This window comes from Nothobranchius furzeri, chromosome 1, assembly GCF_043380555.1.
Source record: "Nothobranchius furzeri strain GRZ-AD chromosome 1, NfurGRZ-RIMD1, whole genome shotgun sequence".
Classification (NCBI taxonomy): Eukaryota; Metazoa; Chordata; class Actinopteri; order Cyprinodontiformes; family Nothobranchiidae; genus Nothobranchius; species Nothobranchius furzeri.
In genome coordinates, this window is record NC_091741.1 from 54,222,792 (window position 1) to 54,236,172 (window position 13,381).

The following is a 13,381-nucleotide window of genomic DNA, read 5'->3' on the forward strand; positions in this document are numbered from 1 at the left end:
CTGACTGCAAGAGTGTTTACTTTTATTCCACACACAAAACAGATTTCCAATTTCCCCTCCTTAACCTCAGGCTAGTGGCTGCAGATAAGGCCCCAGCTGTTCCACTCTCTTGCTTTCAATTTCTACCAAAATCTGCTTTTCTGTAAATAAACCCACCCATAAAATGTTCCGTTCGGTTTTTGCAATGAAACCATCTAACCTTAAAAACTCTCTAAAGGCCATATATCTGGGTTCCAACTTGGTTCTTCCTCCAGATTTTTCCAATTTGCCTGCTTACCCGCTGCTGGTTGAGTGTCCAGCTGGGTGAAAGTAAGGCAGAGCCAACCGCATCAGAAAGGGCAATAAGTTTAAGGAGTACCTGACATCAGAGGCGGTGCAAACCGCTGACAGGCAACAAAAGCACATGGTGCCACATCTGGCTTCTAGTTTATCATGCAGTTTCTCTTAGCGCAAGTCGAGACTATGATTATCTCTGTCCCACTCCCTTGTAATGGAACAATGAAAATTGTTGGCTATGGCTAGCTTTGGAAAAAGTGCAGATCTGAGGTTCGACCGCTGACAAATGAGAATTAACAGCAGAACCGAAGGTACTGTTATCAGCTCTGTGTAGGAGCATTTTCTCATTCCACATGTTGCTAGCCTTTTCTTGGTAATCCTGTCAGTGTCCTCATGCTCACCCTGTAACAGCTGGACCATGTGCTCTACAGCTGAGGTTTACTGGCTAAAGTGAACCACCATGGTTCAAAGAAAAGAGTGGCGTGCCCCCGCAGCCACAGAGCGTGCGTAGACATGGATGTGCAAATTTCACATGGAGAGACAAGCCAAGATTCGGAACAAATTTGAACTTTAGCTAGAGGAAAGCTACGATGTTAAGGGATGTGCCCTAGAATGGTCGGCTAAGTTCAAATCACTGGCCTTCAGTGAACATCGTAGGTTATGGAGGGCTTTCAGTCTCCTGAGTGAATCCAAATTGTTAGCAAAGCTGCTCAGAGTTTAAATAATTCAAATAAGTAAGGATGGTCGATATGTTGGCATAACTGTATAACTCTACCAATGCAGGTAAATTTTAAACATATTGGCATCGGGCCAACAAGTAAAACTGGACAATATAACAACCAATATTTATTTCCATCTTGTTGCCGTTTGCATATTTGTTTGAGGAGGAGAGGAGGGGGATTGAACTTGCATTTGTTTGGTCATCTTGTGACAGTGGTAGTGATGCAGTGCAGGATTGTCGGGGTGTTTAAAGAGGTTCTTCACTCATGTCTGGGCCTCTTGCCTTAGGCTACTGCCCCCGTGACCCGACTCCGGATAAGCGGATGAAAATGGATGGATGGATAGAAATAACTCAAGTTTGAAGGAGTTCTGCCATGTTGTGGAGTTGCTCATGCTTACTGTTAGCTTCTACTAGCTGAGAAGTTCTCTGCTGTTTTCTGGAGGCTAAAACAACAACAACCTTCCTTGTCATGACCCAAAATGAGGGAGTCCATGAATCTTAAGTGACAATGTAATGCAGGAGATAAGTGTAGGAGGCTGTTTTCATATTCAGCCTGCAGGAAAAGTGACTGATTATTTAAAAAAAAATTATAATTAAAACATTGTTTCTCAGTTAAGGACCACTTTAACTGAAAGAGTAGCAACATAGTTGTTGTTGTTGTTGATTTCACACAAAAAGTCAATGTCAAAAGTGCAATGCAATCATAAATATTAGGTTTGGGCCATTACAGCAATATTACGATAATATCAGATATTGATTTTGAAAAAAATGTTCATGCCAGGCCCAGATTTCCGTCTCGAGCCAACACCTCCGGGGAAATCCTAAGGCGTTCCCAGGGTGACCAGATGAGAAACATAGTCCCTCCAGCGTGTGTTAGTTCTCCTCTCAGATCTCCTCCCAGTTGGATGTGTCTGAAACACCTCATTATGGAGGCATCAAGGAGGCATCTAAAAGGGATACTAGGAAGCTTTGCTCGCTTTTAGCACCCCCTAGTGTCCATTCATAGAAGCAAAACAAAATCTCCTCGCTGTGCGTTCGTCTTTTTAACGTCTTAATCTAACAGCGGAAACGTCTCCCAGCGTTCCTAAGTGTCAACAAGAGTGATTCATCACTAAATTAAACCAATCAGCTGTGATCTAAAACATGCAGGAAACGTGCTGATGCCAGACAGCAGTGCAGGGTAGGTCAGCTCATTTTTTTGTAAGTCCCAACAGACCAGACTGGCAACTGGGATGTTGCAAGAGCAATATTCTGGCCACAGGGGGCGATAGGAGCTGGGTGGACTTTCATTAACCCTGTGAAGCAGGGGCCCTCAATTATAATGTTCCCAAGGCTACTTATATAAAGGCCCAAAGCAGGAGGTCTGGACCAGGGAGGTGCTGTTGTTGGAATGTCGGACCGGGGGGGGGGGGGGGGGGAGGTTGCTCGCGGGGTTCGGGGGGGCCACAAAGAGGGGGCCCGCGTGCCGCCTATTGAGGACCACTGCTGTAAAGGGTCATTTTAGCACATACTGGCTCAAGAAAATGATTTACAAATATGAAAAAGTTGCAAAGTATCCCTTTAACAAGATGCCCGTGCTTTCTCAAGTCGCTCCATCTCGATGTGAAGGAGCAGCAGCAGATCTACTCCGAGCCCCTCCTGTGCTTCTCACAATGTACGTCTTTTTCTTTTCTGTTTCATACAGCTGATTAAACTCTGAGTTTAACATGCAGGCTGAATGTGAAAATAGTCTTCTACCCCATTTCCTGCATTAGTTTCGAGAAAATAGACGAAAAAATGCTTGGTTCAGAAAAGCTAGGCACACCGGTGCTTACCATTCATGGACTCACCCATCTTGTCTCATAATGGGGAAGGTCAGGCTGTTGTCCAGGAAGTGGCAGAGAGCGTTGTTGCTAATAGAAGCTAACTGTTAGCTTTAACAACTCCGCCACATGGCAGAACTCCTTTAGGCTTGTTATTTGTATAGATAAAACATCAACATTGCAAAGCAAACAGTCAGTGTTAGAGTGACTTTGCCGTTATCCAATCAGAGGCGAGATGTCGCCTCAAGCTACTTTCTCCTGTGGTTGAATTATCCATGCTGAACTAGGTGCACCTGAGCTTCCTTTTCTCAGAGTACGACCTAAAGTCGACTTTTAATAAATATTTTTATATACAGTAAAATGTGTTTATTCCTTCCACGTTTAAACTTCAATCTTGATGCTCCTTCCTAATGTTTTTCTTCGTGGCTCCTTTATGCTGTCATGTGCTCCAGACTTAATTACATGAAGTGTGATTCTCTGTTTGCTTTGTGTAGGAAAGAAGAGCTTAGAGTGAGAGAAAAACACCAGAGTCTGCAGCGATTACTCACAGATCGCTGTAACTCTGTCACATTGCTGCTGCATGAGCTTTCCCACCTGAACCATGACTGAGGTAGTGAGGCAGAGAACGGCTTGTTTCCATGGGAGAAAGCATCATATCAAATATGTATCCAGTGAAGGCCGTGCTCAGGTGGATGTAGCATGGATCTAAAGAGCACTGACTCATGTATTAGTCAGAATGCTGAGTCATGCTGGTGCTCTGTGGCTATAGAAGTTATCTTAATAATAATAATAATAATACATTTTATTTATAATGCGCTTTACATTACAGAAGTAATCTCAAAGTGCTACAGCGTATAGGGGACAGGTATAAGGTACACAGCTAGTTAAAAACAGTTAAAATTTCAGGATACTATCAAGCATGGAAAATAAAAACAGTCCCCAGAAATAGATAAAACCCATCTAAAAAGTCATTACAGTGGATACAAACAATAAGTAAAAACAACACAATAAAGTAAAACACTCAATAAGTCATTGTGCATTAGAAAGCCTTTTTAAACAAAAAGGTCTTGAGGCCTTTTTTGAAAAGCTCTTACTCATCTCTAACAGGAAAGCTTTTTCTTTTTAAAAGTTTCAGCTAATCTGTTTAAGTGTGGGTTAGTGATGGCTTCTTTATCAGCGGTCATGCATTTTCAAAAATGATGTAAATGTGGAGAGAAACCATCCATCCATCCATTGTCTGAACCCGCTTGTCCATGTAGGGTCGCGGGGGGGCTGGTGCCTATCTCCAGCGGTCAATGGGCAATCAGGCGGGGTACACCCTGGACAACACAGGGCAACACAGACACAAAGGACAAACAACCAAGCACACACACACACACACACTCACACCTAAGGACAATTTAGACAGACCAATTAACCTAACAGTCATGTTTTTGGACTGTGGGAGGAAGCCGGAGTACCCGGAGAGAACCCACGCATGCACAGGGAGAACATGCAAACTCCATGCAGTAAGATCCCAGGCCGGGAAGCGAACCCAGGACCTTCTTGCTGCAGGGCAACAGCTCTAACCACTGCACCACTGTGCAGCCTGGGAAGAAACCTAGGCTCTTTAATATCCACGATGTGAGCAACCTGGGTGATACGGGATATTAGCTGGCTCAGGACCAGCTCAGACAGGTCTCCACTGGCTGAGTCAAAACAACTGACATAATCCCAGAGGGGTGAGGGGGTGCAGGAAGAACTCTGGTTCCCACATGAGGGAGAGTGGTGACCACAGACAAGCTGGCAAAATCCCCCAGGTGCTTGTGACGTGTCCCTTAAATTTTTTTTTTTTTTTGGTCTAAATTTGACTTTACAAATTTGGATAACCATGCTGAGGGTTCTGAAAGTGCAGAGGTGAAATAACTGAGGCGGGAGGGCTGAGCAGATGATAAAACAATAGCAACAATCATCCAGTCTTTACTGGATGGAGTTCCTATTTACCAACAGAAAGCTAAAAACCCACATTTTATGAGCTTACAGCGCCACCATGTGGCCATCATAATCATCAACTTTATTTGTAAAGCACCAATTGCCAGAAAGCAAACTTAAGTGCTCTACACACATTAAATCATTGCTGACCCATACAATGGTAAAAAAAAATAGACATAAAAACAAATAAGAACAGCTAAAAGCAGGAAATAAGAGCAACAAATCATAATAAAAAACAAGAAAACCTGGATTAAAATGTGCTAAATGATCTAAAAATATGGCTATCTCATGTGCCGAGGAATGCCACTGTATAAAAGTGAGTCTTCATCAGACTCTTAAAAACCGGCGGTGAGGATGCTTGTCGGACTTCGAGTGGAAGACCATTCCATAGCTTGGGAGCCAGAACTGGAAAAGCCCCACCTCCTCTAGTTGGGCAGTTTGCTCTTGGCACAACTAGTAGGTATTGCTGCGATGACCTAAGTGCACGGGATGGTTTATATCAGATGAGTAACTTAGTCAAAAAACTTGGAGCCCAGCCCTGCAGAGCCTTGAAAACAAAGACAAGTATCTTGAACTGAACTCTGAAAGGTACTGGAAGCAGATTGGCTAAGACAGGTGTGATGGAACCATGTGTGACAATCCAGTTCCACATAAGACATTTTGATGACAGACTCATTAAGAAGTTACCCTACTTCACCTTTATTGAAACACTGAAACAAATTTGATTTTCAAACAGTTTGACAAAGTGGTCCATAATGAGCATTAAATGTCCCATTTTCTGCCTTTTAATCAACCAATGAAAAACCATTGGTTTGATGAAGTTAGACAACAGCTGATATCTTCAGTGCATGTGGTAAAAATGTAAAAAATTAAGCTCCAGCACATGATTCGTGGTCCTCGTTTTGGCATCAGAGCTCGCCGTGTGGACCGGAGATGGTCTGAGATGCTTCCGACTCCTCCGAGGCGTCTAAAATCAAATGACATGCATAAAAAAGGGTCAACGTTAGGATGTGCCTTAAAAGACAACATGAGTTTGTTCCACGTGCATCATGAAGTAAATAACGTGAGTAGTGCTGTAACCTGAGTGGCCGTCCTCACCCTGCTGTTGAGTTTGGACACACTCTCTGTCTCGCTCCTCGTAGCCACTGGAGCAGACACACAGGTAGCTGCCTTTGTTGTTGATGCACTCCTGGTGCTCCTTTGTGCACACTGGCTCAGACCCAGAACACTCATCAATGTCTGCAAAACAAACCAGATGAACCCATCAGCCTGTGTTGTAGAGGAGTTAGTCTGTTGCTGTTCGTACTCTCAGAGATTTTATTTTTGCTCAAACAATAAATACATTTCTGTGGAATAACAGGATCAAATGATTATTTTGATCTGGAGAGAATTCCTGAAAGGAGGTTCAACAAACTCTAACTCTTGAGTTTGATTAGTAAACTCAGCTGAAGTAGGCTGAACAGGGAAACATTTCTGCTTCCAGAACTGATTTCACTTTTTTTCTTCACTAGGATCACAGCGAGCTTTTGTATCATCACTTTACACAATTTCAACATTTTCACTTAGAAGGGTAATAATTTATTCATACTGAAGTCACTTATTTGTACAGGACAATAATGGTTATAGGAACATTCAAATACAGACTTTTAAAGGAGCCATAAACTGTTATTTCAATACATTTGCTGTGGTCTCTAGTATGAATGAATCTAAACAACAGAATCTGGAGTCTTACTCATTATTATTATTATTATTATTATTATTATTATTATTATTATTATTATTATTGATGTATAAACATCTCTCCTCTGATTGGTTAACAAAGTAAGAAATGCAATGTTGATGTTTTATCTCTACAAATAACAGAACTGAATGAGTTCCACCATGCTGTAGAGTTGCTAATGCTAACGGTTAGCTTCTACTGGCAGACGTGCTCTGCTCTCTCCTGGATGCTAAATCAACAACCGTTTTCCCTGTTGAGAGTCAAAATGGGTGAGTTCCTTAATCCAAATTTTTTTGTGTGTGATATAGAGCTGTGTGGCTTTTTATGACCCAAGCAATTCACCATTTATTTACTTTCTGGAACAAAAAAAAAAGAAAAAAACTTTTCCCATAACCTCAGGGCTGACTTACTCAAAGATCTTTGATAGTTTGCTCTCTGTGTCACACAGTGAAACAACCTGTAGTTATTCCTCCCAAGATGATGATCATTTTAAACAACTAAAACAATGTATTTAATTAAAAAAGCAGAACTGTAATGATTCTAAACTTTAAAGTTTGAAAATGAGGTACCAGTTCATTTAAGAGGAATGCTGTGTGTTGTGTTGTGTTGTCCTAGTTCAAACAAACATCACACTCAAGCAAGATGTCATAAACATGTACATCAGACCTGTGCAGGTTCCCTTGACATCTTGGTATCCACTGGCACAAGCCTGGCACTGATCAGAACCGGGTCCAGAACAGCCGGCACACTCAATGTCACAGGCTGTGAGGAACACAAACATTTTTTAATGAAAAAAAAAAAAAAAAAAGAGGAAAGGATCTATTCGTGGGGGGGGGGGGGGGGGGGTACTGTGGTGGTTTTTACCCTTGCAGGAGTAGGAGCCTTCAGTGTTGAGGCAGTACTGACCCTCTCTGCACAGCGAAGGATCGTTGGTGCATTCGTTCACATCTGCAATTCATTACAGATGTGATTGTTTAACCAGATATAAACTAAACACATCTCATCCACTGCATACTTAGAACCCTTTATGATAATGTAATCAGAACACCAAGCCATAATACCAAGATAGTATTTTTTAATTTTTTTGTCATCTTCTATCTTATTTTACTCAATTCTGATGAGTAAATCCAAAATAATGGGGCTAAAGACTGAATTTAAATCAAGGTAGTTCTCATAATGATTAACACAGATTTGTTCTTCATACCAACACAAGCTTCTTGCTCATCTTCCTCCCAGCCCTCTTTGCACTCATCACATTCCTGATTGGTCGCTCCCGTGCAGGTTTTACACGACAAATGACACTCTATGGGAGGATGTGAAGTCCAAGCTCAGATTTATGAGCCTATGGTGTTTTCTCTTAAGTAGAGCAGGTCAGCTCAAAGCGTTACCTGTGCACAGAGAGTATGTGTCGTTCCTCACTTCATTGAAGTAACCGTCAATGCAGTCCAGGCAGAAGTCGCCTTTATAAGCTTGGTCACATCTGCACTTCCCATTCCCTCCACGCGTCCCGTCACCGTCACACTGTCCGTTTCCATGACACGGCGTCTCCGAACCCCCGACACAAGCTGGAAGACAGAAACACAGTCTCACTTGCAGATACATGGACCTTTTAAATATGTAAAATACAATAAATACAGTCTGACGGGAACATAACCTCACCGTTACAGTCAGGTCCAAATGTCCCCTTTGGACAGCACACTTTAATGGTGTCTATGCAGAACCACTTATGCAGATCAGGATGTTTCGTTTTCCTGCATTTTAACAGGGAATCAAATAGGGAGAGGTGATGTTTACTGCATGTGAGGCAAAAGGTCAGACGGACTATTTAATTAAAACAAGTTGTTTTTATGTGTCTCTAAGGAGACAGAATTTCTTCTCATACTTTAGATAGTTTTGATCATTGAAAGGACACCGATCTGAATCTGGATAAACAGTCTAGTTAAAATAATCCTCTTTTGATTGTTGAAAAAGGCTAATCACATCTTTTGGAACAGTCCATACAACCATTTCCAAATGTCACTGAAAATGTGACATGCCACTCACTTTTTAAACCACCAGGTTTCAAAGTGCTCCTCATGTTCTTCCACCATACGGTTGCATTCAAAGCTGCTGCTCTCACACAGATCCTCCACGATCTCCATCAGACGAATCTCGCTACAGAAAGACAAGAGGGACAAACTTTCTGATAATAACGACATAAAATCAGCAGCCGCACTGGGTGGTCTGATGATACAATTGTGTGCAAATCTTTAGAGTTTATTAGTTATCTGGGATACCGATTATCTTTCCACAAGTAGGGCAAGTTGAAGCGCCCTGTGGCAGGTTGACCTGTAGTTTGGACCTGGTCAGGGGCAGCAGTAGTCTCACCTTGTCTCATACTTGGACAGTTTCCTCTCCTCCCAGGCTGTGTTCCCTCCTCCAAAATTCTGCTTTGCTGTTCTGTCAAAGGCCTAAAATGAGAAATACTCTTAAAATGAGAAAAAACTCGTGTGTGTGTGTGTGTGTGTGTGTGTGTGTGAATGACTGCTTTATGTTGCTGACATGTAAGACACTGATACAGTTTCTAATAAAAATATTAACAGACCATAATATGATCGTTTGTTTTGATTAATGTGAAGAAAATGAACGATTAAATGCTGCTAAATGTTCTCTGACCTTGTTGAAGTTATCAACGATTTGCTCGCAGGTGTTACAGGCGCTTTTCGAGTCCTTCTTAGCCTCGTCGGCCTGAAAAAGCAAAATAAGAGTGGCACAAAACAAAAGGCGCAAGAGCCGCAGCTCTGAACCGGAGGACAGCATCGTCTCAGCAGCCAAATTCAGTCACGCTTTCATGTCAGTGCTCCAACCACCTCGGAAAACAAGGTTTCAGCTTATAATAGCGAGTTAAAATGGTCGAACACATCTAAAGGATCCGTTTTAAGCATTAAATCAAAGATAGCGTTAGTCTATGCAAAGCACGGCAAAGTTGTATTTACATGCCGGTTACTGAAAAAAAAAAGATGTAGTTTCCGCGTCAGACTCCGAATCAGATTGTGGCTTGTCATGATTGGCTACTTAGCATGCCAATCTTCTAAACGACAAATCACAAGCCGCCACGCGCGGGACACAAAAAGAATTCCCACGTGGAAAATTAAAGAACATAAATAATTTTGCCTCAAATTGTTAATGTTATTATTTTCAAATAAATATGAACTTCATCCATGTATTACTTTAACGTTTCTTCATTCTTTCACACAGGTCTCATGAAACGTAAAAATATGTATTCGCTTCCGGTGTTGACCGGAAGTGATCCTTTCAGCTGTCATGGCTGAAAAAAGAAGAGTTGTGGGGCTACCTCTGCTGCTTCTCTTTATGTCTGTCGCTGCTTTACATTTATTTTCTTGCCCTTTCACTAAAGTTGAAGAGAGTTTCAATTTACAAGCGGCACATGACATTCTGTATCACAGACTTGACTTTGACAAGGTAAGCTGTCTTTACATGATGTGCTTACAAGCTAAATAGCTACAAAACACAACAATCTGTAACTAATCCTAAATACACTCTTTAGTTTCAATACTTGTGTCTCTCTGAGTTTAAAATCCACAGAATTCCTAAGTGCAAGTAATATTCAAAGTTTTTCAATACAAAGCCTCGAGTAAAATAATTTTGGTTTAGTTATATTTTATTATTATAAATGGCAATAAATATTATATGATATATATTATGGAATATTAGCAATAGTGCAAAAAAATAAAATTAACCTACCAAAATTTGCTATTTATTTTGTAACCGGACTGCTTAAATAAAACACCCATCTATCTATCTGTCTGTCTGTCTGTCTGTCTGTCTGTCTGTCTGTCTGTCTGTCTGTCTGTCTGTCTGTCTGTCTGTCTGTCTGTCTGTCTGTCTGTCTGTCTGTCTGTCTGTCTGTCTGTCTGTCTGTCTGTCTGCCTGCCTGTCTGTCTTAAATTTACTGTACTAACATTTATTTTTATTAATGAGAGATCAAGATCGTAGCTTTATTTATAGAATTAAAAAAAACAAAGTTGCAAATGAACCTTGACTTTTGTTCAAAGCACATAAATGCCTTTCATTTAACTTTTTGAGAATTATAATTTTATCTGAAAAAAAAATTGTAGTTTTCATGTATTTGTTTAGAGTCTTTTGTAATAGCACTGAACATTGTTTAATTGATTGAAAAATGGAAAGTTGTAACATGAATGCTGTAAAATAGAGAATTCTGTCCATGTTAATTTGTTCAGGTAATTACATTTGAAAAATTCCAAACTCTAACCTTTTTTGTGCCTTTTAAGGATAAAAATAGTTTTCCTGTTTTTCAGTACGATCATCATGAATTCCCTGGAGTTGTGCCACGATCGTTTCTCGGACCCTTGTTTCTCTCTGCATTCTGCTCTCCATTTGTCCTTCTTCTGTCTCTGCTGGATGCACCCAAATTCTACACTCAGCTAACAGGTAGACAAACCTATTCAAGTGTTTCCTTTCTCTGTGAAGAGCTACAAAGATGTTTGATGCATGGGTGGTTTTGTGCAGTTCGAGCTTCACTGGGATTGTGTGTCATTGCTGCTCTGTGGCACATGCAGCGAGAGGTAAGGAGGCAGTTTGGCTCCACAGTTGCAGGTCTTTTCTGCCTTACCTGTGCATCCCAGTTTCACCTGATGTTCTACAGCACAAGGACACTCCCCAATGTCTTTGCACTCCCTCTGGGTAAGATAACTCCAACAAGAGACTCTGGAGTCACCTGAATAACTGTATTAGGACTGTAAAATTGTGTCCCCAGTTCTTATAGCGTTCACATCATGGATGGCTCAGAAACATGCTCGATTCATCTGCCTCTCTGCGTTGGTGGTCATCGTCTTCCGGTCTGAGCTGTGCATCCTCCTGGGCCTCATGTTGCTGATGTCTCTGCTGAGCAGGAGGCTTGGACTGCTGCAGCTGCTTTCCTACGCTGTTCCTGCTGGGATCTTGTCCCTGGGTGCGCTGACAGTTCACATAACCTACCTTAAATAATACATGAATGATCAGTTAACTGGTGTTCTTTGTGTTCTGCAGCTCTGACAGTGACAGTTGACTCCTTCTTTTGGGGGAGACTTCTGTGGCCTGAGGGCCAGGTCTTGTGGTACAATACCATCCTAAACAAGAGCTCCAACTGGGGAATATCCTTTCCGAATGTTATCTAGTGAATCTTTTTCACTTGGACACTCCAAATTCTCCTCAACTCTTCTCTATTAGACCGCTCCCTTTTTGTGGTACTTTTACTCTGCGGTTCCTCGTGCTCTGGGCTGCACGCTTCTCTTTGTACCTCTTGGCCTCTTTGACAGGCGAGTAAGGTCGCTGCTGCTTCCCACTGTAGGTTTCATTCTCATCTACTCACTCCTGCCTCACAAAGAGCTGCGTTTCATCATTTACACATTCCCAGTGCTCAATTTGGCTGCTGCACGTGGCTGCCTGTTCATGTAAGTTCAAATATAACATTTTTGCGTTTCTATTAGGAAATTCTCTTGTCATGCGCTAGCATTTCACAAATAAACATGAAAATAACAGAAAATAAGCTCCAGAGGACAATCCTTTCTATAATTTTTCCTTCCTCGTTTTGCTTTAGTTTGTGCAACTATCAGAAATCCTGGATGTACAAACTAGGATCAGCTGTTGTGGTTGGACAGCTGTTGATCAACACAATGTACTCTAGCATTTGTTTGTATGCTTCGCACCACAATTACCCTGGTGGCAGAGGAATGCAGGAACTTCACAAGCTGCTTCCTGCGACAGCAGGTTAGAGTTGCTTTCAGATATTTCTGTTTGAAATTCAAATCCTCATAGACGCTTAAACCGCAGTTCAAAATTATGATCTATGATCATCATGCTTTTGTTCCTCAGATGTCTTTGTGCACATCGACACCTATGCAGCTGAGACGGGAGTGTCCCGCTTCTTGGAGCAAAACAAAAATTGGAGGTAGGTGTTATTTATTCATTTGGGTCATTTAAAAACATAATTTGATCACTTTCGTATCTTGTAAATTGACAGATATGACAAAAGAGAAGGTTTAAACCCCACAAGTCCTGAAATCAGAATGTACACACACCTTCTGATGGAGGCCAACTTCACCAAGATACAGCAGCTTCTGGTCACTCATCAGCCTCTGGCTTTCATCGAGGGCTACAAAAACCTCGCCTTCGACATGACAAACTTCCCTCCAGTCAGCGTGCGATTAGAGAGGAAAACGGTCCTGATGGAGAGGAAAACTGACTGGCCCAAAGAGAAGAGTTAACAATGGGCTGATTTTTCTGGAACTTTGACTTGTGAAAACAATTAGTGCATAAGTTTCTCCAGATGTCCCATTTTCATACAGATCAGCAAGATCTACGTCTCCAGCAGATTTGTGGATTGATTACATTAAGAATTATGTGTACACTTTGCAGACAGAAATGTGAATACCAATAAAGCTGATTGAAAGTAAAGTGACGGGAACACCTTAAACCAACAGGCATCTGTACACATGCCCTTTTATGGCTTATAATTTTAATCTTTTGAAGTGAAGTTCTGTGGAAAGATTATAAACTTTTACATGTTGTAGATAGCTCTTTGAATGGCCTCATTTAGGAGAAATAAAGATTTGTTCTGATGGAATCAATGAGCTAATTGTCTTAAAACCATTTGCATTCAAACTTTTCATTTCAGTTAAATCTCAATTGAAAAAATTATCCTAATGGAAAGCATTGCTATCACTTTACAATAAGAGGTAATGTATTAACATTACTAAGTGCATTATTAAGCATTAATAAACACGGGGTCCCTTTATCAACTTTCTCTGTATTAACTATTAAGTGTCCTTAAAGTTATGACAAAATGCCAGAGGCGGTGTCTGCGTAGTAATGTATTACTTGACATTAAAG

General features: G+C 41.2%; 2 protein-coding genes across 4 annotated transcripts; one reads left to right on the forward strand and one right to left on the reverse strand.

Annotated features, from left to right (window-relative positions):
• Window positions 1-5,449: 5,449 nt before the first annotated feature.
• creld2 (cysteine-rich with EGF-like domains 2) lies at window positions 5,450-9,422 on the reverse strand. 3 transcript variants are annotated; one of them, XM_015956833.3, is made up of 10 exons: window positions 9,146-9,422; window positions 8,858-8,940; window positions 8,534-8,644; window positions 8,150-8,241; window positions 7,879-8,055; window positions 7,695-7,793; window positions 7,355-7,438; window positions 7,157-7,252; window positions 5,869-6,009; window positions 5,450-5,737 (listed from the first exon to the last, which is right to left on the reverse strand). In XM_015956833.3, exons 1-10 carry the CDS (start codon window positions 9,287-9,289, stop codon window positions 5,679-5,681), a joined length of 1,086 nt encoding a protein of 361 aa, XP_015812319.1. In that variant the 5' UTR covers window positions 9,290-9,422; the 3' UTR covers window positions 5,450-5,678. The 3 variants fall into 3 exon arrangements, with proteins under 3 accessions (XP_015812319.1, XP_015812313.1, XP_015812328.1); XM_015956827.3 differs by having other exon boundaries at window positions 5,851-6,009; XM_015956842.3 differs by lacking the exon at window positions 7,695-7,793 and having other exon boundaries at window positions 5,851-6,009.
• A 345-nt stretch (window positions 9,423-9,767) lies between these two features.
• On the forward strand, window positions 9,768-12,942 carry alg12 (ALG12 alpha-1,6-mannosyltransferase). The gene is made up of 9 exons (XM_070554306.1): window positions 9,768-9,952; window positions 10,810-10,942; window positions 11,021-11,194; window positions 11,268-11,462; window positions 11,540-11,658; window positions 11,720-11,943; window positions 12,090-12,259; window positions 12,365-12,440; window positions 12,513-12,942. The coding sequence occupies exons 1-9, from the start codon at window positions 9,794-9,796 to the stop codon at window positions 12,754-12,756; spliced, it is 1,494 nt and encodes a 497-aa protein (XP_070410407.1). The 5' UTR covers window positions 9,768-9,793; the 3' UTR covers window positions 12,757-12,942.
• The last annotated feature ends 439 nt before the right edge of the window (window positions 12,943-13,381 follow it).

Bases quoted from the DNA above. Each gene is read 5' to 3' on its own strand.
- creld2 (XM_015956827.3), bottom strand. From the start codon at position 9,289: ATGCTGTCCTCCGGTTCAGAGCTGCGGCTCTTGCGCCTTTTGTTTTGT. The intron at 8,941-9,145 runs GTCAGAGAACAT...TTCTCATTTTAG, and splicing joins TCGTTGATAACTTCAACAAG to GCCTTTGACAGAACAGCAAA. The intron at 5,738-5,850 runs GTTACAGCACTA...ATTTGATTTTAG, and splicing joins GGGTGAGGACGGCCACTCAG to ACGCCTCGGAGGAGTCGGAA.
- alg12 (XM_070554306.1), top strand. From the start codon at position 9,794: ATGGCTGAAAAAAGAAGAGTTGTGGGGCTACCTCTGCTGCTTCTCTTT. The intron at 10,943-11,020 runs GTAGACAAACCT...GGTTTTGTGCAG, and splicing joins ATTCTACACTCAGCTAACAG to TTCGAGCTTCACTGGGATTG. The intron at 11,659-11,719 runs GTTATCTAGTGA...CTTCTCTATTAG, and splicing joins GGGGAATATCCTTTCCGAAT to ACCGCTCCCTTTTTGTGGTA.